Source organism: Coregonus lavaretus (genome assembly GCF_964263955.1).
Source record: "Coregonus lavaretus genome assembly, contig: HAP1_SCAFFOLD_381, whole genome shotgun sequence".
Classification (NCBI taxonomy): Eukaryota; Metazoa; Chordata; class Actinopteri; order Salmoniformes; family Salmonidae; genus Coregonus; species Coregonus lavaretus.
Genome location: NW_028165309.1, coordinates 400,001 through 416,643, shown reverse-complemented (window position 1 = coordinate 416,643; position 16,643 = coordinate 400,001). Strand labels below are relative to the sequence as shown.

At 45.1% G+C, this 16,643-nt stretch overlaps 1 protein-coding gene across 1 annotated transcript in view; it reads left to right on the top strand.

Moving 5' to 3' along the window:
- LOC311116000 (parkin coregulated gene protein) overlaps nt 1-16,643 on the top strand; it is a gene marked incomplete at both ends in the record, with an annotated part of 236,672 nt that overhangs the window by 32,680 nt on the left and 187,349 nt on the right. The window contains one exon of the mRNA XM_084191132.1: nt 3,835-3,969. Within this exon, the coding sequence (XP_084047258.1) occupies nt 3,835-3,969 (135 nt within the window). The remainder of the gene's footprint in view (nt 1-3,834; nt 3,970-16,643) is intronic.

Sequence of the window (16,643 nt, the reverse complement as noted above, 5' to 3'; positions counted from 1 at the left end):
TTGTGGGAAGCTTGTGGAAGGCTACATTAAACGTTTGACCGAAGTTAAACAATTTAAAGGCAATGCTACCAAATACTAATTGAGTGTATGTAAACTTCTGACCCACTGGCAATGTGATGAAATAAATAAAAGCTAAAATAAATAATTCTCTCTACTATTATTCTATTCTAAAGTGGTGATCCTAACTGACCTAAGAAGGGAATTTTTACTAGGATTAAATATCAGGAATTGTGAAAAAACAAGTTTAAATGTATTTGGCTAAGGTGTATGTAAACTTCCGACTTCAACTGTAGGCCAATCTATACTACAGTTCAGTGTCAAGTGAGGTACAGTATAGGCCTATGGTTTATTATCTTTGGAAGAATGATCATTAAAACATTGCAAGGACACTCATTCATGCAACATTTTGCCTGGAATATAGTTTGAGATGGATAAGGCAAAAAATACTCTGCAAAATTGCCTTCATGCAGATTATAATTTTTCTTGTGCTTTTAAATGCATGGTTAGTCATAGTTGTTTTGTTTGGTTACACTCTCCTGCAGGTATGCCAACCGGTTCCTATTAACTCAGCATAATGTTATTAATTTAAGCATTCCCTCGCTTAAAGTAAACAAATGCCACCAAACAGATTCATTTTATGCCTCTGCAATCCCATGGTGCATTAAATGCTGTGGGTCCACCGGGACACCTTAGGGTGCCTTTTAACAGTCTAAACTAAGTCGTAACTTACTTCAGGGCCTAGCACTGCTTAACCACTCAGCATGACTACCTCTAAGAATAAGAAAGTCTCTCCCAAGTCTTCAGCCACATTTGATGCCCTGCCCTACAGTAGTATCTAACTGGAAACACAGTCTTGTCACTGTCTTGCATTGTAGTCATGTTACGGTCTAGTCCCATCACACTGTAGTCATGTTACGGTCTAGTCCCATCACACTGTAGTCATGTTACGGTCTAGTCCCATCACACTGTAGTCATGTTACGGTCTAGTCCCATCACACTGTAGTCATGTTACGGTCTAGTCCCATCACACTGTAGTCATGTTACGGTCTAGTCCCATCACACTGTAGTCATGTTACGGTCTAGTCCCATCACACTGTAGTCATGTTACGGTCTAGTCCCATCACACTGTAGTCATGTTACGGTCTAGTCCCATCACACTGTAGTCATGTTACGGTCTAGTCCCATCACACTGTAGTCATGTTACGGTCTAGTCCCATCACACTGTAGTCATGTTACGGTCTAGTCCCATCACACTGTAGTCATGTTACGGTCTAGTCCCATCACACTGTAGTCATGTTACGGTCTAGTCCCATCACACTGTAGTCCAGCACTGAGATGTTGTTTCTCAATGGGCGGTAATCTGAGGATTAATGACAGTTATACATCTGCCAGTATTTGCCAAGGCAGCAGCTACTCTTCCTGGGGTCCGGCAAAATTAAGGCAGTTATACCTTATCTCCCTCACTAACTTTAAGCATCAGTTGTCAGAGCACCTTACCAATCACTGCACCTGTACACAGCCCATCTGAAATTAGCCCACCCAACTACCTTATCCCTATATTGTTATTTATTTTGCTCTTTTGCACCGCAGTATCTCTATTTGCACATAATCTCTTGCACATCTAGCATTCCAGTGTTAATACTAATTGTAATTATTTTGCACTATAGCCTATTTATTGCCTTACCTCCATAACTTGCTACATTTGCACACACTGCATATATATTTTCTGTTGTATATTTTTTTTGACTTTGTTTTTTTACCCCATATGTAACTCTGTGTTGTTGTTTTTATCGCACTGCTTTGCTTTATCTTGGCCAGGTCGCAGTTGTAAATGAGAACTTGTTCTCAACTGGCTTGCCTGGTTAAATAAAGGTCAATTTTTTTTACAAAAAATAATACAATTTTAAAACATTACAATACATTCATAACAGATTGCACAACACACTAAGTGTGTGCCCTCAGGCCCCTACTCCACCACTACCACATATCTACAACACAAAATCCATGTGTGCGTGTGTGTATAGTGCGTATGTTATCATGTGTGTGTATGCATGTGTCTGTGCCTGTGTTTGTGTTGCTTCACAGTCCCCGCTGTTCCATAAGGTGTATTTCTATCTGTTTTTTAAATCAGATTCTACTGCTTGCATCAGTTACCTGATGTGTAATAGTGTTCCATGTAGTCATGGCTCTATGTAGTACTGTGCGCCTCCCATAGTCTGTTCTGGACTGGGGGACTGTGAAGAGTCCTCTGGTGGCATGTCTTGTGGGGTATACATGGGTGTCTGAGCTGTGTGCTAGTCGTTTAAACAGACAGCTCGGTGCTTTCAACATGTCAATACCTTTCACAAATACAAGTAGTGATGAAGTCAATCTCTCCCCCACTTTGAGCCAGGAGAGATTGACATGGATATTATTCATGTTTGCTCTCTGTGTACATCCAAGGGCCAGCCGTGCTGCCTAAGTCCCTCTTTGTGGCACCTGACCACACGACTGAACAGTAGTCCAGGTGCGACAAAACTTGATAGTGCTGTTAAGAAGGTAGAGCAGCGCTTTATTATGGACAGACTTCTCCCCATCTTAGCTACTGTTGTATCAACATGTTTTGACCATGACAGTTTACAATCCAGGGTTACTCCAAGCAGTTTAGTCACCTCAACTTGGTCAATTTCCACATTATTTATTACAAGATTTAGTTGCGGTTTAGGGTTTAGTGAATGATTTGTCCGAAATACAATGCTTTTAGTTTTAGAAATATTTAGGACTAACTTATTCCTTGCCACCTGTTCTGAAACTAACTGCAGATCTTTGTTAAGTGTTGCAGTCATTTCAGTCGCTGTAGTAGCTGACGTGTATAGTGTTGAGTCATCACTTGAGTCATTACTCAAAGCCAGTGGCATGTAATTAGTTGAAAAGATTGAAAAAAGTAAGGGACCTTGACAGCTGCCCTGAGGAATTCCTGATTCTACCTGGATTATGTTGGAGAGGCTTCCATTAAATAACACCCTCTGTGTTCTGATAGACAAGTAACTCTTTACCCACAATATAGCAGGGGGTGTAAAGCCATAACACATAAATTTTTCCAGCAGCAGACTATGATTGATAATGTCAAAAGCCGCACTGAAGTCTAACAAAACAGCCCCCACAATCTTTTTATCATACATTTCTCTCAGCCAATCATCATTCATTTGTGTAATTGCTGTACTTGTTGAATCTCCTTCCCTATACCATCTGTCGTCGAGCCCTACAGATGGTGAGGGACGAGGGACTGAACACAGGGACAGATAGGAACTGATTGGCAGTGTCATTCATTACCGGATTCCATTTGAGCCCTACTCACCGCCTTCCCCCAAAATGATTTACCTACCAGGCCTATCTCTGCCGCATCATCAAAGTGGTTTGCAGCTGTTACGCCAGTTAGTGATGTAATCTAAGGATAACTCCCCAGTGTTTGCATTCATTGACTTTGAGTCAGCGCTATTGACTGAAAACCACCACAATAATAACAACAACAACAACAACGACAGGAGTCCAACACGTTTGCAGCCTAGCGCTCGGTATACAACAACACACAGGAACACTAACATGGTAATAACAATGCCACTGGCAGGGCCTCGGGCTACGAGGCAGACAGGCTGTGTTTAGCCAGCCCTGAGTGGAGGGAGCAAGGTAGAAGTGTCTCAGCGAATTATCTGTAGAAAAGGGCTTCAGCTACAATGATTCCTTGCTGGATGTGAGAAACGCAACCGTCAATTCTGGTTTTTAATAACAGGATATTTCTCTCCCTGTCTCTCTCTCCCTGTGTCTCTGTCTCTCGCTCTCTCTCTCTCTCTCTAGGTTGTGGGACCGCCGGCAGCGGGGGCCTTCCGGGAGAGGCCGGCCAAGCCCACTGTGTTTCGCAAGTTCTACGAGAGAGGAGACTTCCCCATCGCTCTGGAGCATGACACCAAGGGAAACCGCATTGCATGGAAGGTAGGTTACCACGAAGCATTCACTACTACAGCAGTCTGTTGAGACTGTACAGTGTGTGGATGCTACAGTATACATTGGAGGTGAATGAGTTGAATTACCCCTGTACTGTACAATAATGTATGCAATTTATTAGGGGTGTAACGATCCATCTACTACATCGATGTATCGATTTATAGTCCTATGATCCAACTACATCGATCTGTGCTCGGCGAGTTGGCCTTTTGGACAACATATATCGATCTAACATCGTTTTTAAATGTAATAAATCGATTGTATCGATACTAGGAAATAACCCATTGGATTTAAGCACGTCAGACTTTATATGGATGTTTTTTCTTAGCACTTTTAATGATAAAGGCTTTAAACATTACTCGATTCAGTCTGCCTATCCGTGACGTCATCGCGCCAACAGCAGCGCAAAGGCGCAAAGACAACAAAACATAGCATGGCGGACGACAGAGGAGAAGCCGACGAGCGAGAAATTATCAAGCCACCATTGCGGTCCTTACAAGAAACAGGAATCTAGGAAACTTCACCTGCACTGTCCAGTATCCAGGTATTTATTTCAGTCACACTGGTTGAATTTTTGGCTAAAAGGTTACTGAATCGATTTCAAGTCACTGAATCGTTTCGGATCGTATCGTTCTAAATGAACCAATATCGTCCTTGAATCGTATCGACAACCACGAATCGTGATACAAATCGAATCGTTGTTAAAACGAATCGTTACACCCCTACAATTTATCATTAGATGCATATTATATGGCATCCTTCCAATATTGTATATCTTTACTCTTAGCCTAAACCTTCAGCAGGCTATAGGCTGCAATGTTATCAACAGCTATTGTGAAAAACACAATATAACTTTTCCAATGGACACAGGATGTCACAGTAGGTCAAGGTTGGATATAGCCGTTAGGACAATTGTCCAGACAGACGTGTCTCAGCATGTCTTTCTACGTCTGGGTCTGTATTTGCACCTGCAGTCAAAGTCTCAATTGTGCAGCATTCAACATTTACATTTTAGTCATTAGTGAGTGCATACATTATTTTTTGTATTTTTCATACTGGCCCCCCGTGGGAATCAAACCCACAACCCTGGCGTTGCAAACGCCATGCTCTACCAACTGAGCTACATCCCTGCCGGCCATTCCCTCCCCTACCCTGGAAGACGCTAGGCCAATTGTGCGCCGCCCCATGGGTCTCCCGGTCGAGGCCGGCTACGACAAAGCCTGGATTCGAACCAGGATCTCTAGTGGCACAGCTAGCACTGCGATGCAGTGCCTTAGACCACTGCGCCACTTGGGAGGTTCAACACATCATGTGAGCCCAGCAGTAAGATTACTCCTTTTAATAATAACCACGCTGGTTAATTTAAGCAATAAGGCCCAAGGGGGTGTGGGATATGGCTAATATACCACGGATAAGGGCTCTTCTTATGCACGATGCAACGCGGAGTGCCTGGATACTGCCCTTAGCCGTGAGCTGTGTTCAGACCCCTTCACTTTTTCCACATCCTGTTACGTTGCAGCCTTATTCTAAAATTGATTACATTTTAACAAATCCACATCAATCTACACACAATACCCCATAATGACAAAGTGAAAACAGGTTTTTAGACATTTTTGCTAATTTATTAAAATTAAAAAACAGAAATACCTTATTTACATAAGTATTCAGACCCTTTGCTATGAGACTCGAAATTGAGCTCAGGTGCATCCTGTTTCCATTGATCATCCTTGAGATGTTTCTACAACTTGATTGGGGTCCACCTGTGGTAAATTCAATTGATTGGACATGATTTGGAAGGCACACACCTGTCCATACAAGGTCCCACAGTTGACAGTGCATGTCAGAGCAAAAACCAAGCCATGAGGTCAAAGGAATTGTCCATAGAGCTCCGAGACAGGATTGTGTCGAGTGACAGATCTGGGGAAGGTTACCAAAACATTTCTGCAGCATTGAAGGTCCCCAAGAACATAGTGGCCTCCATCATTCTTAAATAGAAGAAGTTTAGAACCACCAAGACTCTTCCTAGAGCTGGCTGCCCGGCCAAACTCTTTGGCCTGAATGCCAAGCGTCACGTCTGGAGGAAACCAGGCACCGATCATCACCTGGCCAATACCATCCCTACGGTGAAGCATGGTAGTTGCAGCATCATGCGGCAGGGACCGGGAGACTAGTCAGGATCGAGGGAAAGATGAACGGAGCAAAGTACAGAGGGATCCTTGATGAAAACCTGCTCCAGAGCGCTCAGGACCTCAGAATGGGGCGAAGGTTCACCTTCCAACAGGACAACGACCCTAAGCACACAGCCAAGACAATGCAGGATTGGCTTCGGGACAAGTCTCTGAATGTTCTTGAGTGGGCCAGCCAGATCCCGGACTTGAACCCGATCGAACATCTCTGGCGACGCTCCCCATCCAATCTGACAGAGCTTGAGAGGACTTCAGAGATGAATGGGGGAAACTCCCCAAATACATGTGTGCCAAGCTTGTAGCGTCATACCCAAGAAGACTCGAGGCTGTAATCGCTGCCAAAGGTGCTTCAACAAAGTACTGAGTAAAGGGTCTGAATACTTATGTAAATGTGATGTTTCAGTTTTTATTAAAATATATATTTCCAAAAATGTCTAAGAACCTGTTCTGGCTCCGTCATTATGGGGTATAGTGTGTAGATGGATGAGGGGAAAAAAAACTAGTGAATCCATTTAAGAATAAGGCTGTAACATAACATAATGTGGAAAAAGTGAAGGGGTCTTAATACTTTCCTAATGCACTGTATATACAAAAGTATGTCGACACCCCTTCAAATGAGTGGATTCGGCTATTTCAGCCACACCCGTTGCTGACAGGTGTATAAAATTGAGCACACAGCCATGCAATCTACATAGACTAACATTGGCAGTAGAATGGCCTTACTGAAGAGCTCAGTGACATTCAACGTGGCACCGTCATAGGATGCCACCTTTCCAACAAGTCAGTTTGTCATATTTCTGCCCTGCTAGAGCTGCCCCGGTCAACAAGTGCTGTTATTGTGAAGTGGAAACTTCTAGGAGCAACAACTGCTCACACAAGCTCACAGAATGCGACCGCCGAGTGCTGAAGTACGTAGCGCGTAAAAATCGTCTGTCCTTGGTTGCAACACTCACTACCGAGTTCCAAACTGCCTCTGGAAGGAACTTCAGCACAAGAACTGTTCTTCGGGAGCTTCATGAAATAGGTTTCCATGGCCGAGCAGCCGCACACAAGCCTAAGATCAACATGCGCAATGCCAAGCGTCGGTTGGACTCTGGAGCAGTGGAAACGCGTTCTCTGGAGTGATGAATCACGCTTCACCATCTGGCAATCCGACAGACTAATCTGGGTTTGGCGGATGCCAGGAGAATGCTACCCACCCTAATGCATAGGGCCAACTGTAAAGGTTGGTGGAGGAGGAATAATGGTCTGGGGCTGTTTTTCATGGTTAGGGCTAGGCCCCTTAGTTCCAGTGAAGGGAAATATTAACGCTACAGCATACAATGACATTCTAGATGATTCTGTGCTTCCAACTTTGTAACAACAGTTTGTGGAAGGCCCTTTCCTGTTTCAGCTTGACAATGCCCTCGGGCACAAAGCGAGGTCCATACAGAAATGGTTTGTCGAGATCGGTGTGGAACAACTTGACTGGCCTGCACAGAGCCCTGACCTCAACCCCATCGAACACCTTTGGGATGAATTGGAACGCCGACTGCAAGTCAGGCCTAATCGCCTAACATCAGTGCCTGACCTTACTAATGCTCTTGTGGCTGAATGGAAGCAAGTCCCTGCAGCAATGTTCCAACATCTAGTGGAAAGCCTTCCCAGAAGAGTGGAGGCTGTTATAGCAGCAAAGAGGGGACCAACTCCATATTAATGCACATTAATTTGGAATGAGATGTTCCATGAGCAGGTGTCCACGTACCTTTGTTCATGTAGAAGGCCATATACCATAAACCCTGAGGTGCCTATTGCTATTATAAACTGGTTACCAAGGTAATTAGAGCAGTAAAAATACATGTTTTGTCATACCCGTGGTATACAGTCTGATATACAGCATTCAGGGCTTGAAACAACCAGTTTATATTATAACCTCACAGTGCTGCGAGGTATTCCACAACTTCTAAACCAGAGCCATCACCACTTTACTTAATGACATTTAGAAACGTAAGCAAGGCTAAATTAATCAAAGCAAATAGTCATTTTCTTGTTCTTCTACTGCTCCAAAGAGAGAGGCAGCACACTCTTCACTGTCTCCAGGTGAAAACATTGTGAAAGCATCTGCATGAATTATTAATGTACAGTGTTCAAATGAATATTGTGTGTTGGCGGTGCGCTTTTACCCCAATAATGGCTTCCTTTGTGCTCCTATGTAAAAGCTCTCAGCAAAACGGGAATCGCTGTATGAAATTGTTTGCTGTCATACCTAATGCAGCTGTTATGCCTTTTGATTTCACCCACGTACACCTCTTACTGACTTCTTCTAATTCTCCTTGTCTGACTGTTTCATTGCTCCCCCACTGTGAGTGTTTGTGTGAGAATATCTCAGAGGGATGACTGTTCATGTGTGTATAGCCTACTGCAGGTATCCTAGTCAAGCATGTGTTGGTGTTCTAAACTAGCGTGTGATCCACGCATCCGTTTGGGTAGAATAACAATAGCTTTTTTTTTGTCAGTGTTTCTATTCTCTCCTCTTGTCTACTTTTAAAATTACTCCAAACAGAGTAGTCGTGCAGTGGAGTGTGGTTGGGTAGTGGAGATTGGATAGTGGGTAGTGGAGAGTGGTTATTGGAGATTGGCTTGTGGGTAGTGGGTAGTGAGGAGCGGGTAGTGGAGAGCGGGTAGTGGGTAGTGGAGAGCGGGTAGTGGGTAGTGGAGGGTGGGTAGTGGGTAGTGGAGAGCGGGTAGTGGGTAGTGGAGGGTGGGTAGTGGTGAGCGGGTAGTAAATAGTGGAGAGTGGATGGTGGGGAGAGCGGGTAGTGGGTAGTGGAGAGCGGGTAGTGAATAGTGGGTAGTGAGAGTGGGTAGTGGAGATCGGGTAGTGGATAGTGGGTAGTAGAGAGCGGGTAGTGGATAGTGGGTAGTAGAGAGCGGGTAGTGGTTAATGGATGCAGCGGGGCCTAGTGGATGATTGGAGCGAGCGAAGGGGCCGCAGTGTGTTTGCACTGAGCAGCCCTCAGGACAGAGGTTCAAGACTGGGGCTCTGGATCAATCTTGGCTGGAGAGTATATAGGATATATAGTGGCTATAGGACGAAAAAAGTCAATAGGGAATAGAGCAGGAAAATAAAAAATAAATTGTGTTGATTTAGTTTAGCTTAAGGTGCACGAGCCCAGTGTGTGTTAACCTCATTTGTGTGATTGTAGAGTGTATGTGCCTGAGTTCAAGAGTTCACAGTCCCTGCTCTGTGTTTGTGTCTACGTGTGTGAGTGAGGGAGCAGGAAAGTGGCAGATGTCCTCGCGATGGCATGGCTCTCAAATTGACCGTGAAATAGCTACAAACATCATGTTTACTGAAATACGTCAGTTGAATGAATATCAGTGGTTACATACAGGTGTCCTATTCAGTATGTGTTTTAGTCACCACCCCCTGCAGCACCACACTTTGGGTAGAAAGCCTCCTCTTTTCTCTTCTGTGCTCTCCTCCCGTCATCCCCCTCTCTGTGCAGTAGGGAGCAGCAGCGCATGGCTCTTCCTCCTCTACGCTCCTACGCAATCCGTCTCTCATGTCTTTCACAATCCCCCCCATCTCCCACTCTACTTCTTCATCATATTTCTGAACAGTGGGAGAAGTGCTAAAGAAAAACTCTGGCCTGATCCTTTTGGGACTTTGTTCAATTTGCCTAAACAAAGCAGAGTTAAAGTACAGCAGACTTCCTGTCCAGTCCTGATCAGAGGAGAAAATAACAGGGATTACGTTCCCCTGTACTACACTGAACAAAAATAGAAACGCAACATGTCAAGTGTTGTTCCCATGTCCCATGAGCTGAAATAAAAGATCCCAGAAATGTTCCATATGCACAAAAAGCTTATTTCTCTCAAATTTTGTGCACAAATTTGTTTACATCCCTTGTAGTGAGCATTTCTCTTTTGCCAAGATAATCCATCCACCTGACAGGTGTGGCATATCAAGAAGCTTTTTAAACAGCATGATCATTACACAGGTGGACCTTGTGCTGGGGACAATAAAAGGCCACTCTAAAATGTGCAGTTTTGTCACACAACACCATGCCACAGATTCCTCAAGGTTTGAGGGAGCGTGCAATTGGCATGCTGAAGGCTGGAATGTCCACCAGAGATGAATTTAATGTTAATTTCTCTACCATAAGCCGCCTCCAACGTCGTTTTAGAGAATTTGGCAGTACGTCCAAACGGCCTCACAACCGCAGACCACGTGTAACCACGCCAGCCAAGGACCACCACATCCGACTTCTTCACCTGCGGGATTGTCTGAGACCAGCCACCCAGACAACTGATGAAACTGAGGAGTATTTCTGTCTGTAATAAAGCACTTTTGTGGGGAAAAATGCATTCTGATTGGGTGGGCCTGGCTCCCCAATGGGTGGGCCTATGCCCTCCCAGGCCAACCCATGGCTGCACCCCTGCCCAGTCATGTGAAATCCAGAGATTAGGGCCTAATTTATTTATTTAAATTGACGGATTTCCTTATATGAACTGTAACTCAGTAAAATCGTTGAAATTGTTGCATGTTGCGTTTATATTTTTGTTCAGTATAGTTATCAGCAAGTTATCATATTTATGTTATCCTGCTGGGTGGCGTGTGTTTGTTTCTGAACAGGAGAGAGCGACTTAGTGTGTGTGTGTGTGTTCGTAGTAGAGAGAATACTAGGCATTATAAATGTTGAGGGAAAATTGAAAGCGGCATGTTTTTTTTTCAAGCAGATAATTTGCCTCTGGCTCTCCACTACAGCTGTAAAAGCCCAGTGCTGTAATGTGGCTCACACAGGTACAAGCTTTACACTATGAGGAACATGTGGTGCAGACAGATAAGAGGTGAAGTTGGAGTCTCTCTCTCCCCGTGCGTCTGGCCCCCTGTCATGACATTGGAGGTTGGAAGCCAACGGCCTGGCCGCCTGGAACAGTTACTGGAAGCACTCCACTGCGGAGAGCAAGATCCACAGGGGCTCTGCAATCAGGAGACATGGCAGCCATTTGGCTCTCAGTTATAATGGATGAGATGAGAGGATAGCTGTTTCCCCTGTCTCCTCTGTCGGAAGGTTAGCGTAGCGCTTCAAATGCAGCCTCCAGCCCACCAGCCAGACGGCCTGCGACTGCAACCCCCCAGACCTCCAGACCCCCAAACACTCCTGTTTATTTCATTACAGCATCTCTTATCTACTTTATCCTCCGCCTGCATCTCTCTGCTGCCTCCCTGCTTTGTGTCTCGTCTGAGACCAGCTTGTTGTTTTCTCTTTTTCCTTTTTGTCCTCCTCACGCCCGATGTCCATCAGATGCAAATGGCTTTTATTTTTTTATGTCTAAGCCCGCATTTCTCGTACTTAATGCACATGTGCGTCTCTTTTCAAGTAGCTAAAAGCTAGCTATTTGGAGTATGTGTGTATACTTCCATTTGTACCACCGTACGGTAAAGCAACGCACAAGTTGAAAATATCGAACGCATGCGGTACACAGAACGCACCGCAGTCTAGTGTGGCATCCCCAACATAGCGTTGCGGACTGCTCCATTGACAATGGATGACTTCCGCTGGAACGCAAAGAGTTTGATGCTTCTGGTGGACATGAGGCATCAGCCTCTCTCGTATTCCTTTTTGTCCTTTTATAGAGTCAGGGGGCTGAGCGGGGAGGCATTTCATAAGAATATCAATGTAAACCTGATTCCTGCCCGCAAAATGCCCCAGCTCGGGGAGGGATTAGTGAGATGTGAGGGGGACAATCAATTAATCTGATCAAGCGCTTTAGGAAATGGAGAGCGTAAGCGTTCCTAGGGGATGGATCTCCATCTCCTTGGGATGATTGAATTACGCACCGAGCGAATGGGGAGGAGGAAGGGAGAGAGGGAGGGGGGTGACCGGGAAAGAGAGAACATGTGTGTGGAGAGTGATTGAGTGAGTGAGTGAGTGAGTGACTGAGTGTGTGTGTGTGTGTGTGTGTGTGTGTGTGTGTGTGTGTGTGTGTGTGTGTGTGTGTGTGTGTGTGTGTGTGTGTGTGTGTGTGTGTGTGTGTGTGTGTGTGTGTGGAGGTGAGGTCATTGCATGCACCTGCATTTTTCCATCCCCTATATATGTGTTTTCCATCCCCTATATATGTGTTTTCCATCCCCTATATATGTGTTTTCCATCCCCTATATATGTGTTTTCCATCCCCTATATATGTGTTTTCCATCCCCTATATATGTGTTTTCCATCCCCTATATATGTGTTTTCCATCCCCTATATATGTGTTTTCCATCCCCTATATATGTGTTTTCCATCCCCTATATATGTGTTTTCCATCCCCTATATATGTGTTTTCCATCCCCTATATATGTGTTTTCCATCCCCTATATATGTGTTTTCCATCCCCTATATATGTGTTTTCCATCCCCTATATATGTGTTTTCCATCTGCCATTTATATTTTAATGTGTCATACCTTATGGCTGATGGCGCTCTCTTTTCACAGCTAAATTGCATCGCCACGGTACATTGTTTTGCTTAGGAGTTAATTTGGCATCTAGTACCATCCTTTCCTATTCGTCATTTATTAATAGGACTATACAATATGTTAAGAGTTAAACATAGAGTGCAGGGGTGGAGTGGATTTTTATTGACAGCCCCTGTGTTTCAGTGATTAATTAATTGTTTATCATCTAAATTGCTGATATTCTATACAGTACCTTGAACATAATGGAGTCATTGGCATGGAGCAGTTGATCTTGTCCATCACTTTGTATGGAATCATTCTGGGTGATGGCGCCGAGTTATATGAAAGCACACATACCTTTTGAGAATTCTTGAAACTAGGCCCATGGGCTATAGTGCTTGAAAACTCTATACATACAGTGCATTCGGAAAGTATTCAGACCCCTTGACTTTTTCCACATTTTGTTACATCACAGCCTTATTCTAAAATGGATTAAATTGTTTTTTTCCCCTCATCAATCTACACACAATACCCCATAATGATAAAGCAAAAACAGGTTCTTAGAAATGTTTGCAAATGTATAAAATTACAAAAACAGAAATATATACATTTACATAAGTATTCAGACCCTTTACTCAGTACTTTGTTGAAGCACCTTTGGCAGTGATTACAGCCTCGAGTCTTCTTCGGTATGACGCTAAAAGCTTGGCACACCTGTATTTGGGGAGTTTCTCCCATTCTTCTCTGCAGATCCTCTCAAGCTCTGTCAGGTTGGATGGGGAGCGTCACTGCACAGCTATTTTCAGGTCTCTCCAGAGATGTTCTATCGGGTTCAAGTCCGGGCTCTGGCTGGGCCACTCAAGGACATTCAGAGACTTGTCCTGAAGCCACTCCTGCGTTGTCTTGGCTGTGTGCTTAGGGTCGTTGTCCTGTTGAAAGGTGAACCTTCACCCCAGTCTGAGGTCCTGAGCGCTCTGGAGCAGGTTTTCTTTCACATTTTAGTCATTTAGCAGACGCTCTTATTCAGAGCAACTTACAGTTAGTGAGTGCATAATTATGTATTTATTTTTTCATCCCCCGTGGGAAACGAACCCACAACCCTGGCGTTGCAAACGCCATGCTCTACCAACTGAGCTACACGGGTCATCAAGGATCTCTGTACTTTGCTCCGTTCATCTTTCCCTTGATCCTTTTATTTTTTTATTTAATTTTACCTTTATTTAACTAGGTAAGTCAGTTAAGAACAAATTCTTATTTACAATGACGGCCAACATCCTGACTAGTCTCCCAGTCCCTGCCGCTTAAAAACATCCCCACAGCATGATGCTGCTACCACCATGCTTCACCGTAGGGATGGTGCCAGGTTTCCTCCAGACGTGACACTTAGCATTCAGGTCAAAGAGTTCAATCTTGGTTTCATCAGACCAGAGAATCTTGTTTCTCATGGTCTGAGAGTCCTTTAGGTGCCTTTTGGAAACTCCAAGCGGGCTGTCATGTGCCTTTTACTGAGTAGTGGCTTTCGTCTGGCCACTCTACCGTAAAGGCCTGATTGATGGAATGCTGCAGAGATGGTTGTCCTTCTGGAAGATTCTCCAATCTCCACAGAGGAACTCTGGAACTCTGTCAGAGTGACCATCGGGTTCTTGGTCACCTCCCTGACCAAGGCCCTTCTCCCCCAATTGCTCAGTTTGGCCGGGCTGCCAGCTCTAGGAAGATTCTTGGTGGTTCCAAACTTCTTCCATTGAAGAATGATGGAGGCCGCTGTGTTCTTCGGGACCTTCAATGCTGCAGAAATGTTTTGGTAACCTTCCCCAGATCTGTGCCTCTACACAATCCTGTGTTGGCTTGGTTTTTTTCTCTGTCAACTGTGGGCCTTTCCAAATAATGTCCAATCAACTTGTTGTAGAAACATCTCAAGGAAGATCAATGGAAACAGGATGCACCTGAGCTCAATTTCGAGTGTCATAGCAAAGCGTCTGAATACTTATGTAAATAAGGTATTTCTGTTTTTTATTTTTAATAAATTAGCAAAAATGTCTAAAAACCTGTTTTCACTTTGTCATTATGGGTTATTGTGTGTAAATTGATGATGAAAAAAATGCATTAAATCCATTTTAGAATAAGGCTGTAACGTAACAAAATGTGGAAAAAGTCAAGAGGTCTGAATACTTTCCGAATGCACTGTACATACCTACCCGATTTCAATCCCTTTTTTGCAAATGTCCTTGTTTCGCTCCGCTTGGTGCAGATATACCTTCCCTTGACCGTATACATTATATTTGACATTTTATCTTCTCAGAGGGCGCGAGACCTTAGTCAGCAAATACCTGAAAATACAGGATAAAATAGGGTTAACCATGCGCGCTCGCTCACTGAGACTCACTAAGAGCTTTGCACTCCGCGGGGATAGTATAACGATGAAATGAAACACAGTAAGAGAGAGAAGAGGGGGATTACTGTACTGTATGAACATGCCCCTCAGGGCTCAGGAAGAGAAGAGAGAAGAAGCGAGGAAGGAGGATTATAAGGGGAAAAGCTCTTTCGTTTTGTTTTTGTTTTTTACAAGAGAGGAGAGAGAAGTCCTCAAAATAACGTCTGCACAACAGCATCAAGGCCCGCGCCTCCCTGCCTGCCTGTCTCCCTGCCTGCCTGTCTCCCTGCCTGCCTGTCTCCCTGCCTGCCTATCTCCCTGCTTGCCTGCCTGTCTCCTTGCCTGCCTGTCTCCCTGCTTGCCTGCCTATCTCCCTGCTTGCCTGCCTGTCTCCCTGCCTGCCTGTCTCCCTGCTTGCCTGCCTGTCTCCCTGCTTGCCTGCCTGTCTCCCTGCCTGCCTGCCTGCCTGCCTGCCTGCCTGCCTGCCTGCCTGCCTGCCTGCATTGCTTCACTGGAGGGTTTCGATGTGTTGACGGCACGCTGTGAAGCTAGAATGGCAGCCGCTTAGCTGCCAGGCTGCTGGAGGAGTGTCGGTCGCACACACGTGGAGAGGTCTCGTCTGCAGGATAACTACCGCCAGCCGCCCCTTAGCGTTTCATAGCACACTCAACGCTCACCTCCTTGGGAAATGATACAATGGCAAAATAGATTTTGAGAAAACACAGAGGTTGCAGCAGAAGCTTTCATGGCATAATGAGTCCTACACTGTAGAGAATACCCCCTTAAATGAACAAAATGAATCAATCTTAAATGTTGTTGTTTCTCACTCCTGTCCATGTTAATGAGATATAATTACTGTCACGTACAAGGAAGTCAAGGCTGACGAGGCTATGCTCCTCAGAGACAGCGATATAAATCTCAATCCTGCTGGTACCCCACATCAATAGCTCTTCTCTGTGTCCCCATATAAGCCCACGTGTTTGTTTGTACGGCTGAGCAGTGAAGACACACAAATCCTCAACCGCGCCCCTAAAACAACAAACCAAGACTAACATTGACATGTTTCCACATGGGCCTGGAACATGGAAAATAAGCCCCGGAGTGCTTTGTGGTCTTTGGAATGGTAGAGTAGTGAAGGCAGTGTTCCACTGGGACCCCATCCCTGAGCTCATCCTGCCTTCACCATGGTGAGCTCAGCCTCAACCACACACAGCTGGCTCCCCATGCAGATGGTGAGACACACACACACACACACACACACACACGTGAGCTGGCAGGTACACACACGCACACACACACACTCTTTTGCTCTGTCAGTGGGGAATAGAGGAGCTCTGTACCCACATACAGACAGAAAGAGAGAGGGAGGGGTAGAGCAACAGAGGGTGGGGGGACAGAACCAGAAAGAGAGAGGAAGGATAGGCAGGGAGCGTCTGCCAAGGCCACCGGGTGCTGTCACTCCTCCCCCGAATAAGCCGGAGATCTATTGATTGGCATTCATATTGCTCGCGGGCTCCGGCTCCAAATGGAGCCTTTAATTAACTAAATGGACCGGTTGCAGCTGCGCGCGAGCTCCTCGCCAGCATAGGGAATGAGCAGGGTTAAACTCTGCAGACTCCACGGCTATCAGTCAGGACAAACAGGACTGGGCCTGGGAGGGGGCGAGGGGGGTCTTGAATGGTC